The 25354-nt window shown below is 37.9% G+C and overlaps 1 protein-coding gene across 1 annotated transcript in view; it reads right to left on the bottom strand.

Moving 5' to 3' along the window:
- LOC145672867 (dihydrolipoyl dehydrogenase, mitochondrial) overlaps positions 1-25354 on the bottom strand; it is a 65737-nt gene that overhangs the window by 35830 nt on the left and 4553 nt on the right. Inside the window, exons 2-4 of the mRNA XM_081742035.1 lie at positions 22224-22379; positions 8867-9005; positions 6610-6710 (exon numbers count right to left, since the gene is read on the bottom strand). Coding sequence (XP_081598161.1) covers positions 6610-6710; positions 8867-9005; positions 22224-22379 — 396 coding nt within the window. The remainder of the gene's footprint in view (positions 1-6609; positions 6711-8866; positions 9006-22223; positions 22380-25354) is intronic.

A 25354-nucleotide genomic window follows, 5' to 3' on the forward strand; every position in this document is an offset into this window, starting at 1 on the left:
GACATATTTTGCACTTTTGGTGCAAGAACTTTAAAACTGAAATAACATATTTTGGTAGCTTAGCTAATCCAGACTATGAGTCTTAGTTTTACAGAAAAAAATATCATTTCAATGTCCTCTTTGTTGGAGATATTAATAATTTTAACTGAAGATTCAAATGTGGGATAAATATCTGTAAATTATTACTATAAAGAAAGGAAAACCCTTACAGACGCAATTAAAGAAGTAAGTGTTTTCACTTTTGATTTTGATAGCGAAACCTCCCTTAAAGAACACCTTCAAAATTACACGTCCCGGCAAAAGTATATGTATTATTATGGGAGAAAACCCTCCCTTTTACATAATGTTCAGTTTCACTGAATAGCTAGTACTGGTCCACAAAGAAAAATTAACGTATCCTGCAGTCACTGAAATAAATTTTGTTAAAGGAAGCTGTCTAACTAATTAATTCTAGGTTAAGCTGTAATTTCCTTCAAGTGAAAACCCTTTGTACAAGTGCAAATTTGATCATTCTCTTCAGTTAAGTAATCCAGAAGGTAACCATTTTTACAGAAGGTCGGTCCACATTTATGGAAACGAAATGGAACGTCCGCCAGGGACACTAGAATCGCACAGACAGTAAGCACAGCAGAGCAATCAGAAACCAGTTGTGTGGAGAATTCGGTAGCAGGAAGTGAAGTGCTCCGAGTGTAAAATGCCTCCAAAAGTGACCCCATTCTGAGAGAGGTATATTACCGCTCTTTCTGACATCGGATGTTCGTAAAAGGGTTTCACCATTTCCAAGAAGGGTATTGTCAATGTACTCAAATGTAACAAAAATGCACACCCAGAGGAAGCGGATGTGCACACACTGGCACGAAAACAACACCCCCGTCCCAAACATACAATGAATGTGGTTCGACAAGTGCAGAAGTTGGTGACTCAGGAGAATCCGCCGTCACAAAGAGACATTGCTACGAGTGTTAGAAGATTCAAATCAACTGTACAGAGGATAATAAGCCAAGATTTACACCTGTAAGTAAGCATAAGCCACGTTTTCACACACTCACAGCCAAACAGATCCGGGAACGCAGGGTCCATTGCGAACGACTCTATGAAAGGTATTTAGCGGGTGACAAATGAAAATATGCGGTCACGTTAGACGAGGCCTGGATTTATTTGTCAATCTCCAAGCGGGTTCGAGCCATTTACTATCATCCAAAGCATGCCAAGGACCATGCCAATTGGGTCCGCACGTGCCGCGAAAGTTTCCCCGTGGCTTGATGATGGTTGCAGGTTTTTGCCATAAAGGGAAACTTTCCCTGCATAGAGTTGCACGAAATGTGAAAATTAACTCAGCATACTATCAACAACACGTTCTTGAGTCATTATACCGGCAGCATATTCCGTCGTTGTATGGTGCTGAGGTGTCGAAAGTCTTCATTCAAGACAAAGCAGTCAGCCACACGGCTCGAACTGTAGCATACATGGCCCGCAAAGCGCGTGAAACCGGAATTCATGCTATCCCATATTGAGACATCCCTGTCAAGTCTCCCGACGCTGCATCATTGAACTTTTGTGCTTTCGGGTGTTTGAAGCGAACGATTTCCTTACGTCGCCAACGCACATTGACTGGCTTTTGGAAAGTTTACAAGGAGAAGTGGTCCAAACTTGATCAGATTTCTCTGAACAGAAGCCTACTCCCATAGAAACTTCGGTGTCTGGCTATAGTTTATAGTAAGAGTCGTCATATCGAGCACAACCGCTCGTGAAAATACGGCTTTACGCCCTAGCACACACAAAATCGTTTCCATAAATGTGGACCAACCTTCTGTAAATGGATTCATTCATTGCATCTGTATATACTTTATCATAATCTATTAAATGGAGACAACTTTGCAATGTGACCGACCAGGGTGAAAAAAAAAAATCATGATTTTAAAAAAATCATTTTTCTTGATTTTTTAGATTTAAATTGATTTTTTTGATTTAAATCAAATCTTTTTCCTCGTATAATACAAGTCGCGAACTGAAGATAAAACATTAGGAATTAGTATTAAAGGTTCGTTATGTCAAGTTTCAATCCCAATATTAACCTATTTCAATTCCAAATAATGTTTCCCAACCATTAAGGAAAAAGTACGGCTACGTTTATCGACATGACACTCTTTTTCCCACAAAAGTTACTGATATTTGGCAGGCGCATATTTTTAAAAAATAGGAACTAGGTTGGGGCACTATATATATATATATATATATATATATATATATACAGTGAAACCTCTCTAAAGCGTACAGCCGCGGGGAATCAAAAATTGTTCGCTATAGAGAGGTGTCCGCCTTCAAGAGGTTTCAGTATTTTTTATGTAAATTAGTGAGCAAGATAATATACAATTAGAAAAAATATTTTTGCATGAATCACGTATTTACGAATATTATATGCATTATTCTCTGTCATCCAATACTCTATGTTCGAGGCACAACATGGAAATAACATATTATAGTTCTTTGCACTTTACACTTATTAGTACTTCCTTCGTTTTCAGTATGGAAACGCTTTAATTTGTGGGGTAATTGGAGTCCTGAAGTGTTCTTTTTGAGACAATATACATACCTGAGGGCAAAAAGTACTAAACTTGTCTTCTGGTTGGTTAGAGATTCCAACGAGACAGTAGCATAATGTGTCATCCCTAACGGCGGGCAACTGTCAATCACTTTTGTGTCTAAAACAGCTTGGGTGGGAGTGGGATGCAAGCAAAGGACATAAGAGTGTTGTTAAACAGAGACGCTTCGTCTGGGTTGCTGAGCAGACAGTTGAGGGGGCAAAATGTTGTCACAATGCTTCCTTGGTGATACATGTATGAATTACTAAAAATGTATTTTTACTACACTTTTCAACTTATTTCTAGAGAAAGTGTCCGTAATACGGAGGTAAATAATACCTATAAAAGACAGAAAAGACTGTCCGTGTCAGTACTAGAGAGTGTCCGCTTTAGAGAGGTTTGTCAATACGCTTTTCCCTATTCCAGTGTTTGGGGAATACAAAATATGTCCGTTAAGGGAGGTGTCCGCTTTATAGAGGTGTCCGTTAGTAGAGGTTTCACTGTATATATATATATATATATATATATATATATAATACATAAATTTCGCCTAAAGTTATAAAATAATAAAAAAATTAAGTCTCGAAGAGGGGAGCGAGAATACAAACACCCTTCTAAATACGTCCCTATTATCTAGGGGCAAACAAACAGACGTACAGAATTTTTTGTATTGAATGTCCATAGTGATTTCCCGTTGGATACGAAGAGAAGAAAGCAGAATTTCCCCGTACCCATTTAAAACGGGATTTTCCCCAATCATCCTTTGCATGACACTCGTTTTCATACTTTGCTTTACGTACATTTGGGTCTCATTGTATTATGATTATTACCTTCCAGAAACAGAACAGAAACGGGATTTTACTTATTTTCACTTTAGATTAATTTATTTCGGGATTTGATTTAAATCAATCCACCCTGTGACTGACTAATCAGCTTTAGCTTCTTAACTAAAATGAAGAAATACTAAACAATGATTCGACGAAACATAGATTTCTAGGACGCTGAACTAAGCTTTTAACTATTTAAATATGCTAATTATTACAGACATACGTGATCGCGTCTGTAAGGACTTTCCTCTGTCATTTCGACCGCTTATCCTGTAGTTCTATTCACCAGGTTAAGTCACTCACAAAGAGGTAATCACTTTATAAACACATTTTGTACTATTGGTGCAAGGGTGTGGAAATTGAACTAGGATCATCATCTCATAAATTGGTTATTTACATATAGAACTGGCAGAATCTTAAAAACCTTAGTGGGTGGTAGTCGGAACTGTCCGAACAATCATATCCTCTTACTAGTGACATTGTAACTTAACTTATGTTCAACGACGTTGCCATAGGTTTGGTCCACCATTACGCTGTGATTAATAACTTACACATGTGGGTTCTTTCTTTCTATATAGAGAAGGGGGAAATAAACACCGACCAACTTGCCTGCATATATAGATCATTCCTTCTCAATGGAAAAAGAAATATTCTGTTGAAAGCAGGTTGAAAGTGTCAAATTACAAAGCAACATCAAGCACTCGGAGTTTCCGGACTACTTTTTTCTTCGCCAAAACATTTGAGACATTCCATTCCTCATTCATGTGACAGAGAAGATCAGCTTTTGCTTACCCCCTATTTTCGCCGAGAGCTGCCGTCCAGTTCGAATTTTGTTCCTCTCCAAAGGAAGATATTTTCACTCAAAGTGTCAAATAACAAAACAACACAAACCATTCGTAGTTTCTACGCTACTTTTTTTCTTTTTCGCCAAAACCTTTCTCAAGTGACAGAGAGGAATACGCACTCCTCTGGTCGAGAATTGTCAGCTAGCTAGAATTTCTTGGCAACACCGGATTTCGGAGAAAATATCTGTTTCACTACCATGTAGTAGGAGGAGAAGGTTAATAGGTCAATTTTCCATATCTCCCCCCAAGGGTTTTAAGATGTTTCAAAAAGAATATTATTATATATTTTTATTTTATTTTATTTTTACACCGATTGCTTTATGAAAGAACTTAATATTACTCAATTCTACAAATATTAACTCGTAGAGTCCTGTAGATACTAATGTGAGAGTCTCTTAGACAATTCCCTTTCCTCTTTACGTTTCCGCGCAAGAATTAAATTATAATTAGTGATATACGAAATTACTGAGAATGTAATAATCATATGGCACTAATAATAAAATCTTTTGACATTTAAGGTTGATTCATTCTATAGCCGCTCAACTACCATGACAGTTGCTTTTTTCTCTCCTCATAAATGGCCAGTTTATCAAGAGATTCTTATTTCAATTTTAGAACCCATGGACAAAAATTCAAAATGTGTTTATAAAGTTGTTCGAGCTTCATGTGACTGACTTAATCTGGTGAACAAGGCCACAGAATAAGTGGTCGAAACCATTAAAAGGAAACTTACAGACGCTATCAATGAAGTCTTCTCATCTGCGCCTAGGTCTTCCTAATGGTGTTTTTCAGATTCGGTTGTCGGTTAAATCTTTGAAAGCGTTCATACTTTCTTACCATTCTAGCTATGAATTACCAACGTGAGCACCCTAAACTTAATGACGCCAATATAGTTACACGGTATAAACTATGCAGTTTCTCGTTATGAAGTTTTCGCCATTCTTCACTTCTTGTCGAAAGTATTATTTGATATTTTTATCTATAATTTGCAGTATTACGGTCACGACGAACTTCCATGCACAAGGGCGCCCATCAGGGGGGACAAGGTGGGGCGCTTGCCCCCTCCTAGAGGAAATTGTACTTCAGAATATCGAAAACCCAACAGATTTTTTACATTAGTTACAGCAAAATTTGAAACTATATTTGAAACGTCGTTTATACTTGCCCTCCTTGGAAACCAAAACATGGGCGCCCTTGTCCATGCATTTAGTTTTGTCTGCTTTACTTCTAAACCAATATCTCTGCACGTGTTTAAAACCTCTCTATTTCTTTCTATTGTCCTTATATCATCGTCTTTTAACATTTACATCATCAGCATAAGCAATAATATTTTTAAGGTGGATGTTGCAAAACTAGGGATACGGAAAAGAAACTGGATCCATTTGGCTAAGAACAGAAGTCAATGGAGAGCTTTTCCGAATGCGGCATTATAACTCGGGTTCCATAGGTCATTGAGTGAGTGAGTGAGTTATTAACGAGTTTCACTTATCTTCGTAACAGTATGATTAAAAGTGTATTTTTATAGTAAATACATAAATATGCGCCTAACATTATTTTTAAGCTATGTCATCATCTGATATGACCAAACATCTATCTCTATTTTAACATTTCGTGGCGTTTTAACATAGATACAACCTGGTACATTCTGTTAAGTTTTACTAACATTCACCTATAATATGTCCTGAGAATTTCAAAAGGGTTGTTATACATTTCCAGTATGATTTCAGCAACCAATTCTGTTGTCGTTAACAGTTAGATTTTTAGCTTTACAAATATTTTTTACATTTTCTTCAATATAGAGTTTTTTCTTCTTCACACAAAACCTTACAATCGGTGTAGTTACTGAAGTGTTACAGATCTCTGGTGTAGATTGAAATTTACAAACTATGATGTTACTCTGTTGTAGAATAACATCGTATTTTTTTCTTTCTTTTCGTAACGCCAAATTGTGGGTTAGTGTGTGTGTGTGTGTAGATATCTCCAGTATTTCAATAATTTATTGACGATTTTCGTGTTTTGTATGGAAAGAAAGAATAACTTGAATATATATATATATATATATATATATATATATATATATATATATATATATATATATATATATATATATATATATTAAGTACTGTATCTGTGAAGCCGAAGCTATTCATTACTTAACTTTTGTAGGCAAGAGGATTAGTTGCGAAAATCATACTAGGAAGACAATCTTTCAGAATTCTCAATGCACATCATGGGTGAATGTTAGTTCATTTTGTAGAATCGTTTTACTATTGTCAATAAAATATAATTTAGCTATATGTTAAAAATTGAGACTCACAAGAAGTATTTCTCAATTACTGAAATTTGTTTGCTCACCTTGTTCTGTTTGAATAAGTGGACAATACCTCCTGTGAGAGCCTTCACAGCACCCTCCTTTGACTCCATCATCTTGTTCAAATTTAAAGACAAGCCGGACACTACAATACACAAGATAGATAGCTAAATAAATAATTTACTAACTCCAGCAGCACTAGACAATATACGAATAACTTTTAACGATATTTTTAACAGATCAATGGGTGAATGTTTTTTTAGCAATCTTCATTATACAGAACATTGGAGGTTTTTATTTTTTATTTTTTCAATTTTAATTTCTATTTTTATTATTTGATTAGAATTCAAGAGATTCCAGAATTGTTTATACTAGAAAAAGGAACTCAACACAAGCATGTAGACAAATTTAACAATGCAAGAGAATTTAACAATGTATGTGTAGAAACGTAGACTATGAGAACAATAATATTGGAAACATTTTACAAAATTTTTCATGATTTACAATTTTACAATTTTTATTATTATTTATTTTTGAGAAAATTTAACCTTCTTTGTGTGAAATGAATATAATGGCTAAATAATACCATTTGATATGCGTAAATATACAGTACTTTTGTCTTCATGCAAGGATGCAAGGAATACACACCAAAGGGATAGCAACCAGGGCTTACATGTTTAAAACAAGTTTTTAAAATATGTTTAAAACGAGGATTGTTATTTTATTCAGTTTGTTTTAAACGTTTGGTTGAACATGTTTGAGGAAGCTAATTTAATTTTCTATCAAACACAACCCATCCTTCGCAGGATTTGTGCATGAAGTAAATTACAAGCAATTTTATTCTTATTATAACAGCGATTACTGAACGAAATTCTGCACAACAATCTGCGTATAACTAAACCAACAGAAATTCAAGTGAAGTATCTGAACATTTCTTAAATTACAAGAATAACGAAGGTTAAACACACTATTTTAAAAATGTAATATATCTATTTATTTAGATTATTGTTTTAAACAAAATAAACATTTTAAACATGTTTTTTTAAACAAAGTAATTTGTTTTAAACATTAAACACGTTTTAAACAAAACCCCTTTTTTTCCCCCAAGCTTGCTAGGAGCTCTCCTCGCTGGCTTAATTACTAACGCATGTGCACTTGAAGCACGGGGTCTTGGGATCGGTCTTCGGTAGGAGATCATTAACTGCATTACGGTTGTTCATATTCCGCCTTAAACCGTCAACTCCACGACTCTCACAACAGAATCTAACATCATGGAAATTAGGATACGCGATTAACGTTTTGCTTATTGGAGACAATACACGTAGGAAAGATGAAAAAAAGAATGGATTTTCTTGACTGATCCTGATCTTGATCCTCTGACTATTATGCTTTGTGAAAGAACAGTCATCGGCGCGCTAGAAAGTGTGTCAAGCTGCTACAGACATAAAATATACATTTAATGAGAATTATGAGAATATACATTTAATAAGAATTAAAATATACATTTGGTAATTTTAATCAGAATTATGAGTTGTTATAATACAACGTTTTACAAAGTTTAAGGACTGCTGCTGGTATTCTGTAACTGGTAATCACAGAAAATTGTTTATAATGTAAGATTAATGGGTATGATACGACTTTTGACTAGCCATGTGAAGATATGACGATATAAAAGAGGATTTTCGTACTCTTACACATCGGTTATAGAAGACTAACGGGTTCTCACTATCATGAATTCTTGTGTGCAAAAACGCGCGAAAGAAGCAGAAGAAGAAAAAGCACTACTACTACTACTACTACTACTACTATTACTACTATTACTACTACTACTACTACTACTACTACTACTAATAATAATAATAATAATAATAATAATAATAATAATTGAAAAGTATAAATTACTTGTTCAATCTTGGATCGTATCACGGGAAGGTGGTAGCCACACCACCATATGCATGAGTTTTTTCGAGGTTTTTTCCCGCACTTTTAAATTCTACAGATTATTTGTTAATCACGCCATTTCATTTACCATCACCTATTTTAAGAGAAAGAGCATGGCCGAAGGTTGAGTACTCAATTGGTAATCTCCTTCATAGAGCGAGACAGGTGAAAACCTTCCTGTCAGCGAAGTCAGGAAAAAGGTAATCTTGTAATGACGAGATGTAATACACCCAAGACTTGAACATAAAAGTGCCAATGTGGGTGAACATAAAAGTGCCACTGTGGGTAATTACGTTCGACTTTTTTTTTTTATTTATTTCTTTTATGAATTTTTTAAATGAATAAACTGGGTAAACCTACCATCAATTCCCCTCTTCTTGAAGTCATCACTGTGAGCCATATGGTACAAATGGGAATTATTCAACAATGCTTTCGATGGAATACAGCCGACATTCAAACAAGTTCCTCCACACGTTGGATCTTTTTCTACACAAACTGTCTGCAAAGGAAACAACATACATCAAGTTACTTATGATATATAAAGAGAATGAAAATGGACGACTTGATCGTCATTCGAACCAAGATATCTGACGTATTGTGTCAATGTATTAACCATTACGCTACCTAGTCCACTCCCTCAACAGACACACATTCTATCACTCTTGAAGTCAAAGTTCAGGTAATCAGATCATGGGCTCGTCAATCCACCGGGGACATCCGGAATATGTCCCTCCAAAATTTGTAAAATGGTTTCCGACCCCACCCTCCCAATATTTCAAGTATCTTCGGCCAACTATGATCCAAAAGAGATTCGACCATGTAGCAGTTTGTTACGTTCACAAAACAATGTTAGACAAAGTTTGTTTCCAATTGTGAAAAAAGGTACTCAGTTTTTGCCCCTATGAAGGTGAACATTGAATACACTGTAAAGTAACAAACTGTTTTTGTTTAGATAGCGAGCAAAAAAGCGAGTTTGATTTGGCTTAAAAACTAAATTTTTAACTTTTCATTGTTGAGCCTCATTTACAATAGTTGTAGGCTTACAGGCTTTTCTGAGTATTCACTTTATACTACCCTATATCATTATTTTATTTTTGACGTACACTTGGTGTCAGTTAAGTGTAACTAAAATTTAAAACAAGGTTGAATTTTACCGTTTGGAAAAAGAAGAAAAACTGTAAGGCGTGTATTTTTAAAATTTTTTTAATACCACATTAAAAACTGGACTACCAAAGTGTTGGATATTGAGAGTGGCACAAAGTGCTTTTAAATGCTACACATATTGTTGAGAAGTTGAAGATAGAATATAGCATGTGATAACAAAAAGATAAATGGATGTTTCAGACAAGAGTCATGGAAGATTATAAAAGTTAAGTAAGAAGATTAAGATTATGATGTGAAGACTCGTGATTATGGAAACGGTTCAGATATAGAATAAAGTAGTTAAATAACGATATTGTGTTTTTTTAGTAATAGAATAATTCTGGACGTGACTGTAATAGCCACACACTATATGTAACATTAGACATCTAACACAAAGGTCCAAAATAAAACACAACCAGAAATGATTGTTTTTATTTGCTTTTTAAGTAGAAAATGCTTTAAAATGCAATGTACGAAGATTATTTTCTTAAAATTTTCCGGGGAAGGATCTCCCTCTTTTCTTGGGGTACATTCCATACACTCCAGTCCACTCCCTTTCTTGGGGGTATTCCATACACCCCTGTCTCCCTGGTAATTTGTTCCCCCCAATGTTTATGTGCTGTTGACGCCAATGAATCACACCACACGGACTGTAACACAGCTCCTGTTGTGCTTGAGGAATCCCATGTCTACATTAAATAGCAGCTTTCACGGTTAAATTAATATTATATATGATAAATAATCGATTTTAAGTCACCTCCACCCATTTCTACGGTTGAATTTATTGGTATAAAAGTATGTACTCTTTGTATGTTATCGAATTCTCATCTATACACGAATTAGTGTAATTAAAATCGGCAATTTCGTCCATTTATCACACATATACGACGGACTCTTGCTAATTCGTTCATTCCCCTTGAAAACTACTTGAATACAAAAGTAAAAAGTCGTAGATAAATCCATCTTTTCAACCTTCCGTTTGGATAATTCAAAATAATTAGGCCTGTAGTACAAGAATTTTTATTGTTGAACAGATTGCAAAAGAGAACAAAGCAGTTCCAACAGTTATCCAGAGGCAGATGTAGGTAAGAATAGCAAAACAATGATCCATTTCATGACGATAAAGATGAAATGAAATGAAATGTTTGAGTTTTACGTCCCACGGTTATGCCGGTTAGGCTAAAGGAGACGGTGATGATGAATAATGAATGAAATGGTGGAATGAAGAAAGTGGGAGGAAGCGGGAGAACCCCGAGAAAACCCACGCACACGGTGTTTGTCCACCACAAAGTTCACTTGGCGGGGGCTGCGAGACGATAAAGATGAAAACAAGACATGCAATAAAGTAAAGAAACAACGGGTGAAGTCTCCGAAATGGTTGAAAAATTAAGGTTTATTGAATGTCAACCAAATACCGTATTTGCGAGAATATAGGCCGCACTTTTTTCATCCTAAATTTTGGCTTGAAAAATCATGGTGCGGCCATAATCGAGATTTCCCTCCTTAGATCATAAATCGTCAATTTCAAAATGACATGTACACGTACCTTGTGGGTTGAAATTAATACCATTATAAGTTACTGTAGTTACGTTTGTAAACCATCAAAGACTTAAAAAAACAGAAAAACTTACACTGTTCGCAAAAAATTGCCACCTTCATTGGGTACTGGTAACATCTTACACTGGCACAAAAAAGCTCTTGTACACTTAATAGTTTTATTAACAGGAATACGAATCATTGTTATACAATATATATAATATATACGGAATATTTGTACACAGTAGTTGTTGAAAAACAAAAAAGAGCTGAGTTGATTGTGAGTTTAAGGCCCCTTTCAGTAGCGAGGCTATATGAGACGGGATCTACTTATTAACGTGGAATCCGAACCACACATGAGCTCCCGCCGAGAATCAAACCCAGGTCTCCCACGCCAAAGGCGCGTACGCTAACTGCTCAGCCACGAAGGAGTTCTTGAAAAAAGAAAAGCAACTTTGTTTCGCAAAACTGTGTCAGCTAGTTTGTACCCGTCCAAATCATGCACAATCACTTCCCACCATTTGAGTATCACCAACGTCTGGTTCTTCACTCTCTCTAGACGATCCAGAATGCTGTTCAGTCACTATCACAAAGAAGGTCATCTCCATGAGTCACCCTTAGTTATTCAAGAGTTAAAGAAGGACAGGAAGAGATATGCCTTTCAAAATACTGTCTAATTGAACTTTCTCGTACATTTAGTACCGCGGCCTATATTCGCGCAAATACGGTATTATTCATAACATATTTCATGAAATGAATGAAACTGAAGATTTTGTTGGGCTCTTGTAAGAACAATCAAATCAAACGAACTAAGATCATGAAGAGAAATACATCATTTTACTTGTCACTGAAAGAAGTTTAAAAATCAAGGAAAAGATTGAATTTAATACCTATAAGTGTTGAATTCACTGTCCAAGAATACATTTTCTGGAATACTTGGGGCTGTTTTCTTTTATAAGACTACGAATATAATATTATATATCAAATGAATTAAAGTAATTGTTTCTACACGCGATCACGATCACAGGGAAAACTGAAAAATATTGTGAAAATGCAATCTTATAATAGGAAGGTAGAGACCTGCACGGACCGGGCTTGGGCGGGCCAACACTGATTTCTCTTCAGGTCGGGCCGGGCTGGGGCCGATTAATTGCAATTCTTTAATAATTATTGACTTTCGTTAAACGATAATTAGAATAAAACCAAACGTTGAAGAAGTGTGCCCATGAAAGATGTTACAAAATGAAACCCTTAAAATTTATCGGGCCTGGGCCAAGAATTTTAAAAAACTTATCGGGCAGGGCCGGGCTCGGGCCGAAACTCTCCAAAACTTTTCGGGTCCGGGCTCGGCCGGGCCTACGTACATTCGGGCTGGATTGGGCTCGGGCCGAAAAATTCGGCCCGTGCAGGTCTCTATAGAAAGGTAAAATTTTGTATGCGTTTGGAACAGTAAAGTTAGAATTAAACATAGTTATGACAATTATTTTTTTTTTTTGCCATAACCAAGTTAAAAGGAATTCATATTTTGACAAACCTGTAATTGAAATAAATGAGCCAAAATCGATGGGACTATTTTTCCCAACCTGACAACAGCATTGAGGAAAATTTTTTTACACGTGTTTTCGTATAGATTTGAAGCTCCCCAAAACATTAGGAAATAATATCACCTAATGTAAGAGTTATCACACAGATCCAAAGATGTATTTGGTATTTACGAAATAATATGTAGTTGCTATGGAAAAAATTACATCTTTCAGTTGTACGTCCCACGGTTATGCCGGCTAGGCTAAAGGAAACGGTGATGATAACAAATTAATGAAATGGTGGAATGAAGAAAATGGGAGGAAACAGGAGAACCACGAGAAAACTCACGAGCACGGTGTTTGTCCACTACAAAGTCCACATGGCGCGAGCTGGGATCGAACCAGGGACCCCAAACACCGGAGGTGAACGTTCTACCACTGAGCCACCGCACTCCCGTAGTTGCCATGAGTTACATACGCTAGACTAAGCGAAACCTCAAGGCAGGGCCGGCACGAGGGGGGTTCGAGGTAATTGAACTTACTTCACTCACATTCAGAAAAATACTCTGGAAGTTCAGAACATTCCCCCTCATTTTAAATTATCAAACTACTAGCCAGAGGTATCTCGTTCAATATTTCCCTTCAGCGGCGCTGATAAGATTTCAGCTAGAGTGGATAAGATTATAAAGCTGTAGTTTATATTTCTTTTATTCAGCATGTTCTAACACTCCATTTCAAGTATGCAAAATGTACACCTCCACTTGAGACAGCATTTAGAGACATTTAAGTTCTAGCAGCGAGTTGTTAACCAATTTACAGAGCAAGTGACAATAATCGTTTGTTTTGTACATATTACATACAGTAATGGAGAATACATGGTAAAAATTTGCGAACAGTTTCTTACAGGTAGTTTCGTACCGGTAACAGACACCACTGGTCTAGGACTGACGGAAGTAATAATTAAACAGCTAAAGAAAATAAATATTCCTATCGAAGACATGAGGGGCTAAGGATACGATAATGGTTCCAATATGAAAGGCAAATATTCAGGTATTCAGAAGAGAATTTTAGATATAAATTCCCGAGCCTTCTATGTTCCTTGCAGTAGTCATTCACTAAATCTTGTTAACGATGGAGCCACAGCATCTCAGTACGCCGTTTCATTATTTTGTAGATAAAAATGTTTGACTTTTTTTCTGCGTCATACTAGAGAAACATACTAAGGTTGCGTCATACTAAAGGAACATATTAGCAGTCCCACTTTAAAACCATTAAGCACCACAAGATGAGAGAGCCGAATTGATGTTCTGACTCCACTTAGATATCAAATAGGGAAGGTTTAGACGATGATGCCTTACGTCAAGTAAGTAACGATAATAACAACAGATAGAATGGTCGCCCACGATGCTCAGTGAATAACAAATCAGCTGCATAACTTTATTTTCCTTTGCTCACTCGTTATCTGGTGTGGCTTTTTATTCCGCACAAACATAGTAAGCAAGAGCATTGGTTCTCATGCGTTGGATGCAGTCGGGTTTCCTGAAAATATATCTGAGTACTTTGAAAGGAGAAGAAATGTTGCAAAGTTTCAATCTTACTTAGTTGATGCTATGGAGTTGGCATTAGCATCAGATATGCATGATCCACGGATAGGTAATACAGTGTAAGCTCGAAGTCCAAAGTGAAGAAGACAATTTTTTCGCAAAATGTGTCCAATCCAATTGGCCTTTCTACGAAGGATGGTAGCTAGAAGTGTCCTCTTTTCTTCTATCCGTTTTAAAACATCTTCATTTGTTGCTCTCTCTGTCCATTTTATCTTCTCCATCTTCCTCCAACACCACATTTCGAAGCTCTAAAAATTCTTCCTCTCTAACTTCCGTAATATCCAAGTCTCTGAACCATACAGTCGAATGCTCCATATATAGCACTTGACCAACTTCTTCTTAAGTCTAATATTGAGCCTACTAGTTAAGAGTGATCTTTTCTTGTTGAATGCTTCTTTAGCTATGGCAATTCTTGACCTGATCTCTCTGGTGCAGTAAGCTTCTCTCGTCAAAATACTTCCAGATACTTGAAATTATCGACCTCTTCAAGTTCTCTTTGTTCTACTCTGATCCGTAAGGGCGTGTTTCCACGGGACATTCTCATGACTTTCGACTTTTCGATGTTAATTTCCACTCCATACAGTTTTCCAGTGTCAACTATTTTGTCAATCATCTCCTGTAGTCCTCCTTCGGTTTTAGCTATTATAACCGTATCATCTGCATACCTGATCTTGTTAATGATCTGCCCTCCAATCTTGAAATCTCCAATTCCCATTAATGCTTCCTTCATTAAACATTCACTGTAAATGTTGAATAATTAAGGCGACAAACTACATCCTTGTCTGAATCCTCTTTCAATCTCCACACTATTGGTTTCTCCTTCATTCAAGAGCAGCTTCACTCGTCCTGTGTACAGGTTTTGAATGAGTAGTCGATCTCTCCAGTTGACTCCGATTTCTTTAAGTATTTTCAGAAGTTTCGTCCAACTGACTCGGTCGAAAGCTTTTCGCCAGTCGATGAAGCACAAACACAACTCTTCCTTTACATCAAGAATTCTTTCTGATATAATTCTCATCAATCCGATAGCATCTCTGGTGCCTTTTCCTTTCCGGAATCCAAATTGATCTTCTTCTAACCTCTCACCTATCTTACTTTCCAGCCGCCTATTCAGTATGTGTGCAATGATCTTTTCAGTATGAGAAATCAGGCTAATGGTTCTGTGACCGCTGCACTTTTTTGCTTGGTTTTTCTTGGGTAATGCAATCATTGTAACATCGAGAGAATCCTTTGGCCATTCTCCACTCAGGTAGATCTTGTTAGTAACTGAAGTCAGTACTTTCATTGCGTTGTCTCCTAATTCCTTGAACAAATCTACTGGTATGTCGTCTTCTCTAGTGGCCTTTCTCCTTCGCATGTCTTCGATTGCTTGTACTACTTCACTTTTCAATATACTGGGTCCTTTTTCATCATCATCCCCCTCTTCCTTGCTGCGATCCCAATATCTTTGGAGCGGTTCTTCTGATCATACAGATCTTTTATGTATTCCTCCCAAATTCTAAGGATTCTTTGATTGTCAGTGGTTACATTACCTTCTTGATCTTCGATGCGGAACGTTCGTATGCTTTTGTTAGCTTTCCCTCCTAATTCTTGTGCTTTCTGGTACATCAGATCATATCTGCCGCGCCGTTCAAGTTCCATTATTTCTTCACATATCTGTTCCATGTACTTTTCTTTGGCTTTGTCTGTCTCTCTTCTCAATTTATTATTCAGCCTTCTGTATTTCTTGATGTCCGTGTTTTTCGCCCTTCCGCGTTCTTCCTTCTTCTTAAGCATTGCTTCAGTTATCCATGGTTTTCTCGGTGCTCTTTCCATCCTGCCAATGTTATTGTGGAGTGTGTCAAGTAGAATCTGTTTAACTTTTCCCCAACTATTCTGTATATTATATTGTCAACCACAACGCCCATTGCACAGATTTTTTCTTCAATTTCTTCTTTCACATAATCGTCGATATTTCTTAGTCGCTCCAAGTTGCATTTCCGATTTCTCTTCCCATTTTTCTTGATCGACTTTAATCAGATTTGCACTTTCCCTACCAGGAGATTGTGATCCAAATCAATGTCCGCTCCTGGCAGTGTCTTCACGTCTCGTACACTATTCCTGAAACCTTGCTTCACAAGAATGTAATCGATTTGGTAGCCCTTTTCCACGTGTATAGCTTGATTTTTTTAAACCACGTGTTCATGATCACCAGATCATGTTGCCCACAGAAATCGATAAGCATTTGACCTCGTTCGTTTCTTCTACCTAGTCCAAACGGTCCCACTACCTTATTCTCAGCTCCTTCTCCTACTACGCTATTGAAGTCTCCCATTACTACGGCGTTGACCTTACCTCTTCCTTCCTGATGCAATATATCACTAATCTGATCATACATTACTTCTACTTCATTATCATCATGACCTGTTGTTGGCATATACACTTGTATTATCACAATATCCAATGGTTTTGCATGTAGTTTTACAAACATCAAGCGGTCACTGCAGTATTCCACTTTGGTTACACTTCTTGCTACTTCGTTCTTCATTGCTATCGCGACACCATTCTCGCCCTTATCGCCACACGAATAGTATATTCTGTACTTTTCCGATATCTCATCTTTCCGTGGCCATCTCACTTCACTCAAGCCCACTATGTCCATTTTACATTTGTCCATTTCCACTTTTAAATTTTCAAGTTTTCCCTCACGTTCCAGGTTCCTATGCTGAAATTAAAGTTATTATTTTTCCTCTGATGATTCTTCCCGGAGCAGTCCCCACCCGGAGATCCGAACGGGGGACTATTTTACCTCAGGAAGAATCATCATATTTATTTATTTATTCTCCTCCTTCGTCCCTTCTGGGAAAAAGATAATGTGGTAGTATTCCCATTTCCTTTCCATATCTCCATGCCGTTGACCATCTAGTGGTTCATCCGCCTTTTAGGACAGTGGTTCATCCCCTCCTAAAGACAAGAAGGTTCCCTGACCTCCACCCGCTCATCCGCCTCCGAGAAGGCCGTCGGCACTTGGTAGAAGCTGACTCCTTATCCCGGGAGTCGGTCGGTCCCCACCTACGTTAGCCGCCAAAAACGCTGCCTGCTTTCTCCCGCGAGGAGGTGTAGGTTGTGATTTTCCTTTCGTTTAGGATGGGACCCGAAGGTTTTTCTCAAACCTCTCCAGTACTTTTAGAAAGCCAGTTCGACTTAGAAATGCATTTTTTTTTACAAATTATTTCTATTTGTAGACTTGAAAATTATAGAAGGAATAGTGTTTGTTTTATCGCGATACGTTCAGTCTTAGCGAGTAACAGAAAAAAAAAAATTGTGATGACGTCATACGTGGTCAAGCAGCGAGAACAGGCTTTCCATACACAGTGCCAAGCATTTATTTTGTGAGAGGTGTGGTGGCATGTTCTAAAGTGCGATTTGCTTTCCCAGAACTGATTCCAAAGACTTAGAAATGTCATCCGCATGTAGAAAACGATAATATGTGATGGTGGGCTGCACAAAAGATTCTATAATATTATAAAACGTAGTTTTTCCTCCAAAGGATAAATTCAGTGTTTCACAAAAGAAACTAAAATTTCGAAACCAATACAATGTAAATAGATGGCGGACGAGATTACTTCAACACCTAGTGTCTTTTCTTAATCATGCTTTCGATTCCCAAGCATAAGTATGTTCATTTTCACGTTTTGTTGCAATTTTCAACGCTGACCCTATAATTCTGTGCTTGAAGGTATGTACAGGAGCGCGACATATGTGGCAAAAATGAAATAACATGTCAAGTTTGTCAGAATATGAAAAATACTTTACCGGTTAAATTTGTTTCATTCGCACCGCTTTCCATGGAACAATTCTTATCACCCGTTTCATCATTGTTACTCGATACAGAAAAATTAATCGAAATCAATGTCCTGAGGAACACTATCATCGTCACTGATTCCTTCTACGAGACGGTATACTTCACTCCCCAATTCACATTGTATAGCAGTTGTATTTACATTTATTTCTAAAGCAGTACCGTCACAATCATGAATGACACCGTTGCTATTACCCTCTAATGCCTCGTCTCGACTACAACCGTCAATTTCGTCTTGTACGATATTTTTACGTTGGTAACTGGACATAAATCGGCGTTTATTCAATGGCTTGGATTCTAAACCTTCCAATAATATACCTGGAATAGCATTCTTTCTCAGTTTGCGTGTAGAGGGTCGCGGTGACTCAGTGGTAGAGCGTTCACCTCTGGTGCATGGGGTCCCGGGTTTAAACCCTGTTCCCGCCAAGCGAACTTTGTGATGGACAAACACCATGTGTGTGGGTTTCCTCGTGGTTCTCCCACTTTCTTCATTCCACTATTTCATTCATTGCTCATCATCACCGTTTCCCTTAGCCTAGCCGGCATAACCGTGGGACGTAAAATTCAAAATTTTAATTTCATTTCATTTTCAGTTTGCGTGTAAAAAATTCTCCTTGCATTAGCTTTTCTTTAAGTAAACGTGACTGCTCGAAGTCGGACTCTTCAAGATGTTGGAACAAACACGAGTGTTTTCATTTGGCACAAAATTTTCCCTATAGATTTTCTTGAGCCATAATTTATATCGATCTGGTTTCTCACGACTTGGAAACGTAAAAAAAAGACACTTTATGTTCTCAGCTTTAACCGCACAAGAATTACAATTGAAAACAGCATGTGTTAGGCATGTCTACCTCAATTCACAGAATAGCACCCGCTGTTCTAAAACGTGTTTTCTACTTCATACCAGTGTTTTTTTTTTTTTTTTTATTTATTTATTTAAGGAAATATTTCCAGGGGGGTGACACTTAGTATTCAGAGAGGAACAATATTTTCAGACAATACTATTATATTTATTATATTATAGACATATTATTTTGGTATTTTCAGAGCTCCGGGAGACAGTGCCACCATCAAAAACATGTCTGGAAGAAACATTACTTCGCACAACACTACGTAATTACTGCTCTCTCTCTCTCTCTCTACTCTTTTTTATACTAATGCTCTAGGAAAGACAACTAACAAAAACGTTCCTCAAGAATTCAACACAAAGCAAGACTGATAACGAACCCAAAACACAATCTATTCAATTCACTGCACTATTAAAGATGTATCAGCTACGTACAAGAGAGTGGTTGCTGACTCACATTGAGTTTCTCGCGTATCGCACGAGTGACGTCAGCATTCGCGATTCATCAAAAACAAATGCCTATAGAAGCCGAACGAGACGTCCTATCAAGATTTAAAAAAATACGGGTCTCTTGTTTTTTTGTTACTCTTTCTATTGCACCAAACTTGTTTTTAACTCGAACTGCTCCTTTAAAATTAATCAAGGAATATGACTTTGCTCCCAATGTCAGTGTTGCATTTAGAATTTTGATAACCTTACCAGTAACAGTGGCAAGTGGAAAAAGAAGTTTTTCGAAAAATTATCTAAGTTTTTCCATGCCTGAAACACACTTGAGTAGTCTAGCGATGATATCAACAGAGCACGAAATGGCTGGAACACTGGACTACGCGAACGTGATAAAGGAATTTGCTTATATCAAAGCAAGAAAAAAATTAAGGTATATTAAATTTATGTACCTCTATTGTGATTTAATACATTATAAAGCTTAGGCTAATCAGTTAGTTTTGCCGTAAAATCTCATACAGTCTTCATGCTCCATACTCTATTGCAGCGTTTCCCAACCGGTGTGCCGCGAGGAAATCGAAACAAATTATTAATTCTATAGGAACCAAATTGCAAAACATAGGGGAAAATATATATTTGAATTTTACATTACTATAAATCTACAATTTTAAGTTTCATACTGTGTTACTTTTCTGTACATTTTTAATGTTGAAAAACGTATTTATCATTGTCATGACCATTATTGCTTCTTTATTGTTGCAGACTATTTCGTAACTTGAAATTTTAACATATCATTCAATAAATTCAACAAAGCAAACATGCATACAAATTACCTACATTTGTGTTTTAAAAGTATAGGAGATTTGTTTATTTGTTCGTTATTTAGTGATCTTCCCTTTTAGTTAAAGGTTAGATACAGTTTTTGAAAGAGAAAGTGGATTTTTAAAAACCGGAGTCCTATATTTTATTGTAATTGTTTTCTATTTTAAAATTAGAATGAAAAATAAGCATAATGATTTACCACGGGGGAAAATCAGTGACCGAGCTTTCTTCTCTGTAAGAAGGAGATCAGTAATTACATTAAAATTATATATATATATATGGATGTGCCGCGAGAATTCAAGTTACACCTGTAGTGTGCCGCAAGTTGAAAAAGGTTGGGAAACGCTGCTCTATTGGAAACACCATTTGATATAAAATAAGCTTAAAAATTAAAATTCTTAATCGTGAATAACGCATGCTTTTCAAATTTTATTTTCTGTATATCAGATATACAGCGAAATGAGGCATACTGAATATTGTGTCATGTATGGAGAAGTTTAAATATTACGTAAACATTCGAGATAGCTAGTTCCATTTTTTGTTTACTTTTCCATTTGATACATGTTTTTAAATGGAGCATCTTAGTATTTCGTGACACTTGGACGTCTTGTATCAAAATAAGGTTTGCGGATTAAAGTGGCGGCATGTGAAGGTACTGCCCAGGGCGGCAAAACTGCTAGCGCCGGCCCTGCCTCAAGGTGTGGGTTACGGAATATGCTAGGAATGCTACAGCGGAAATTCGGTATCAGGTCTGAAGAAATATTTAAAAGAAGTAGAAAGACTTCTGTTTGAAAATTTGTTTATATTCATTAAAATGAATTTAAATTTATACTGAGGATGATTATTTACTGTCAATGAGAAGCAGTTATCACAAAATTAGGAAAGAATGCGCACTAAAGAAGAAAAGAATGCGCAAATTAACCTCGCCATTATGCAATCTGCGTAACATCCACTATTTCATGTGTGATCTTTATTATTTGGACAACGTGTCTCCAGTACTACTCCACCCTGGTAAATCTGCTCTTTTGATTTTTCCCTGATATTTCTATTTTTGTTTTGTCTTCCGTGATCAAGAGTCCAGGGGATAGCCGAAAGTTCGGAAGTGAAAATGGTATTCAGAAACTGTGTGAACTTTTAACTAGAATGATCATCGAAAAATTATTTTTTGTTCCCTTGTAAATGTACCTCAGAATTCGTTTCACGACAGAATTCTTCACAATGTGGGTTGTTAAGCAGCGCAGTCCTTCATAATTGTGTTGCGATAAAGATGTGATCCCTACATCAAAACCATATCTGGAAGAAAGGGTATCTGGGATGCCAGAAGGTAAGGCAGTCGATCTCCTTAACTATATTTGATGTGCATTCAATCAATTCTTTGGGTAAGTGTCTTACTTCTTGAGCAGTACTGTACAATGACAAGTGACTATGTCACGCTCTAGCTTGCGAAGCATTCCTTAACGTTATTGAATACATTAGCTATTTTTCACATATTGTAGTATTTTGTAAGGATCAGAAATATGCGTTGTGAAGTTCTGATTTTACATTTCAATCTCTGAGATAATACTAGCCTAAAGCTTGCATATCTCAAATGTGCCCTTGGAAAATATGCAAAACATACTTCGGCCCCACCTCCGCCACCCTGATGGAGGAAACCCTCCCTTTGCTTAGGAAAAAGAAGTGAATGACCTCAGCTGTGTTGGCAGTTTGTCATTCAGTCGTTTAGCTTTGACGAGTGAAGATCGCAGGCTACTTAGAATAGCTAACAGGACAAAGCACAGCGAAATCCGTGAAATAAGTCATTGCGGCAACGCTCCTGCATCTAACAATTGAAAGAGCTAGGCCGCAGCAGCTTGTCCCTCCTCTTTTGAGGGAGGTACGGGAAAACACACATCGACAGTAGCGCTAGAAGGAGCAGAGTTGAAACGCTCTAGAAAAGCTTCAATGAACCTTAAATACTTACAGACATGCCTAACTGAGCTGCCTTAATGGCCGCTACGTAACCTCCAGGCCCTGATCCAATAACAACGATGTCCACTTCCTGGCCGCTGGCATAGGATCGACTATGGACAGACAAAAACCCTGCTGATACAGCATTGAACCGCTGTGCACAGGCAGCCTAAAACACACCAAAATAAATAAATGAACAAAAATAATATACATGCACCACCCTTACGTAGTAAATAAACACTCGAAAAAAATGGTTATTGGTACGTAAACTGCGATACAAAATAAAACCAAAATAGGGTGAAAACCACCGTTGCAGTCACAAAAGCAAGATAGTAGTAACAATAGGAATATGTTTCGTTTTCGACAGTAACGGTTATTACTTCAACAATAGAACGAAACGCACATATTTTATTAAACGCCTGCAAGGACATGGGTTTAGAAATAAATGCAGAGAAAACTAAATACATGACATAATGATGCGAACTATAACTCACTCACTCTATGGCCCATGGAACCCGAAGGTTCAATACCGCGATCACGAAAGCTCTCCACTGACTTCTATCCTTAGCTAACTGGACCCAGTTTCTACTCTGTATTCCTATTTCTGGGAGATCCATCTTAATATTGTCCTCCCATCTGCGCCTAGGTCTTCCTAGTGGTCGTTTTCCGTTGGGTCTTCCAGTCAAGACTTTGAAAGCGTTCCTACTTTGTTTCATTCTAGCTACATGACCCGCCCACCTAAGCCTCCTAGACTTGACGACCCTAACAATGTTGGGTAAACCGTATAAATTATGTACAGGTGGTGATCAGAAAAATGGAAATACCTGTAGTTGGCAACACGTCAGATGTATGGGTTGGCAGTGGTGTCGTGGCGCCCGCAGCGCCGGACCGTTGGTGGTGGTGTGTTAGGTCAGTCTCCATACTACGTCAGGCACAGTGGAACTGCAGTGTCCAGTGGCTGCAGCAGACGGAGGTAGTGTAAAATGGGAGTCCTCTCAGATTTTCAAAGAGGGCAAATTGTTGGTGCGCGGTTATGTGGAGTGAGTGTGACGGCAGTGGCTACTGTGTTAGGTGTGTCGCGTGGGACAGTGTCGAAGGTGATGACGGCCTACACAACACACGGGAAAACCACATCGGGGAAGCGGAACAGTGGGCGGAAGAAAATCATGAGTGACAGGTCACGCCGGGTATTAAAGCGCATTGTCACGCAGAACCGTCATGCCACTGCGGAGCAAGTGACGGAGGAACTCAATCAGCATCTCCCCCACCCTGTTTCGACAATCACAGTCCACCGCGAATTACATGACATGAACTTACGGGGTCGTGTTGCACGGGCCAAACCGCTCATCAGGGACCATAACACTTTCGCACGTCGCAAATGGTGCCGCGACCATGCAACTTCGACCGTTGAGGACTGGAAACGTGTGATATGGTCGAATGAGTCATCCTTCACTCTATTCTCAACCACGGGCCGTGTTTGTGTGGAAAATGAAATGAAATGAAATTTTGAGTTTTACGTCCCACGGTTATGCCGGTTAGGCTAAAGGAGACGGTGATAATGAGTAATGAATGAAATGGTGGAATGAAGAAAGTGGGAGGAAACGGGAGAACCCCGAGAAAACCCACGCACACGGTGTTTGTCCACCACAAAGTTCACTTGGCGGGAGCAGGGTTTGAACCCAAGACCCGTGTTTGTGTGGAGAACGCCCAAAGAAGCTTATGATCTGCAGTGTCTCCACCCAACTGTGAAACATGGCGGCGACTCGGTGATGCTGTGGGCCGCCATATCATGGTTTTCATTGGGTTCTGTAGTTACACTTTGCGGACGAATCACTGCCAACGATTATGTCGTAATTTTAGGAGACCACTTGCATCCTATGGTTCGGATGTTGTTCCCGGACAATGACGCCATCTTCCAGGATGATAATGCACCCAGTCACATAGCTGGCGTTGTTGCTGCGTGGTTTGAGGAACATCGGGATGAAGTTCAACCCCTCCCCTGGCCCGCCCAATCCCCAGATCTCAACATAATTGAACATCTGTGGTCCTTCTTGGAAACACGACTCCGGCGACGATTTCCACCTCCATCCTCTCTCACAGAACTGGCCGATGCCCTGCACGAGGAATGGAGTAAAATTCCACTTGCTACCATTCACGACCTCTATGCCTCCATCCCACGTCGCATCAAGGCTGTTCTGAAGGCGAAAGGTGGCCCGACACCATATTAATCTGCTAAGTTGCAATTTGGTTCAGGTGTTTCCGTTTTTCTGATCACCATCTGTAGTTCCTCGTTATGAAGTTTCCGCCATTCCCTATTCCCGTTCCTCTTGTCTGAATATTCGTTTTACGATCTTGTCCTGAAACACTTTCAGTATGGTAAACGATTCGTCAGGTTTCTTTGCCACTGCTTGCAAAGTTGTATGTTATATTTCTTCGATTCAAAACGTCTTTCGTATTTCTTTTGATGTTGATATAAGTGAATAATCTTCGGCTAAGTTTCTATTAATAACTTGAGTTGTTCTTAAACCTTTGGTTCACAAGTTTGTTTTTCTCCACACGAAACTACAGATATGACAGATTTAATTCTCTTACTCTGCATTTGTTTCAAAGCAGTCGCTATTACCTGGTCAAAGACTTATGTCCGCCACGACACATATTAACCTAGACAAATTCATTTTCCGAAAGCGGGAATTTCACTTTCCAGATTTCGGAAAATTATGGAATTCGGAAAGAATCCGGAATTCAGAGAAACCCCGGAATTCGGAAAAATTCTAAATTCCGGAATTGGCCATCTCTAGTTTACATATAACCTTTCAGAACACTAAACTAATGGCTATCTCCAAACAAACAAGTAATGTAAAGCATTTTGTATCCTGCAATACGTCACGTATTAAAATCCGACAGCAGTTTCATTATCTAACCAGAAATTGGATGTATCTAGCTACTGGAAGCTGACGTATGAAGAATTGTATTGTGTCTTATCTTTTAGACATTGTCGACTTCTAGCAAAGAAGGAACACGTGATCATAGTATACAACCCATGGAAGTGATAGCTGTTAATGCAGTGGTTGTAATCCCTAACGACACAATGGGTGAGTGGACAAAGCACTCGCTTTTCGCGCCAGTCACCCGAGTTCGAATCTA

The sequence above is a fragment of the Thermobia domestica genome, chromosome 16 (assembly GCF_964235325.1).
Source record: "Thermobia domestica chromosome 16, izTheDome1.hap1.1, whole genome shotgun sequence".
NCBI lineage: Eukaryota > Metazoa > Arthropoda > Insecta > Zygentoma > Lepismatidae > Thermobia > Thermobia domestica.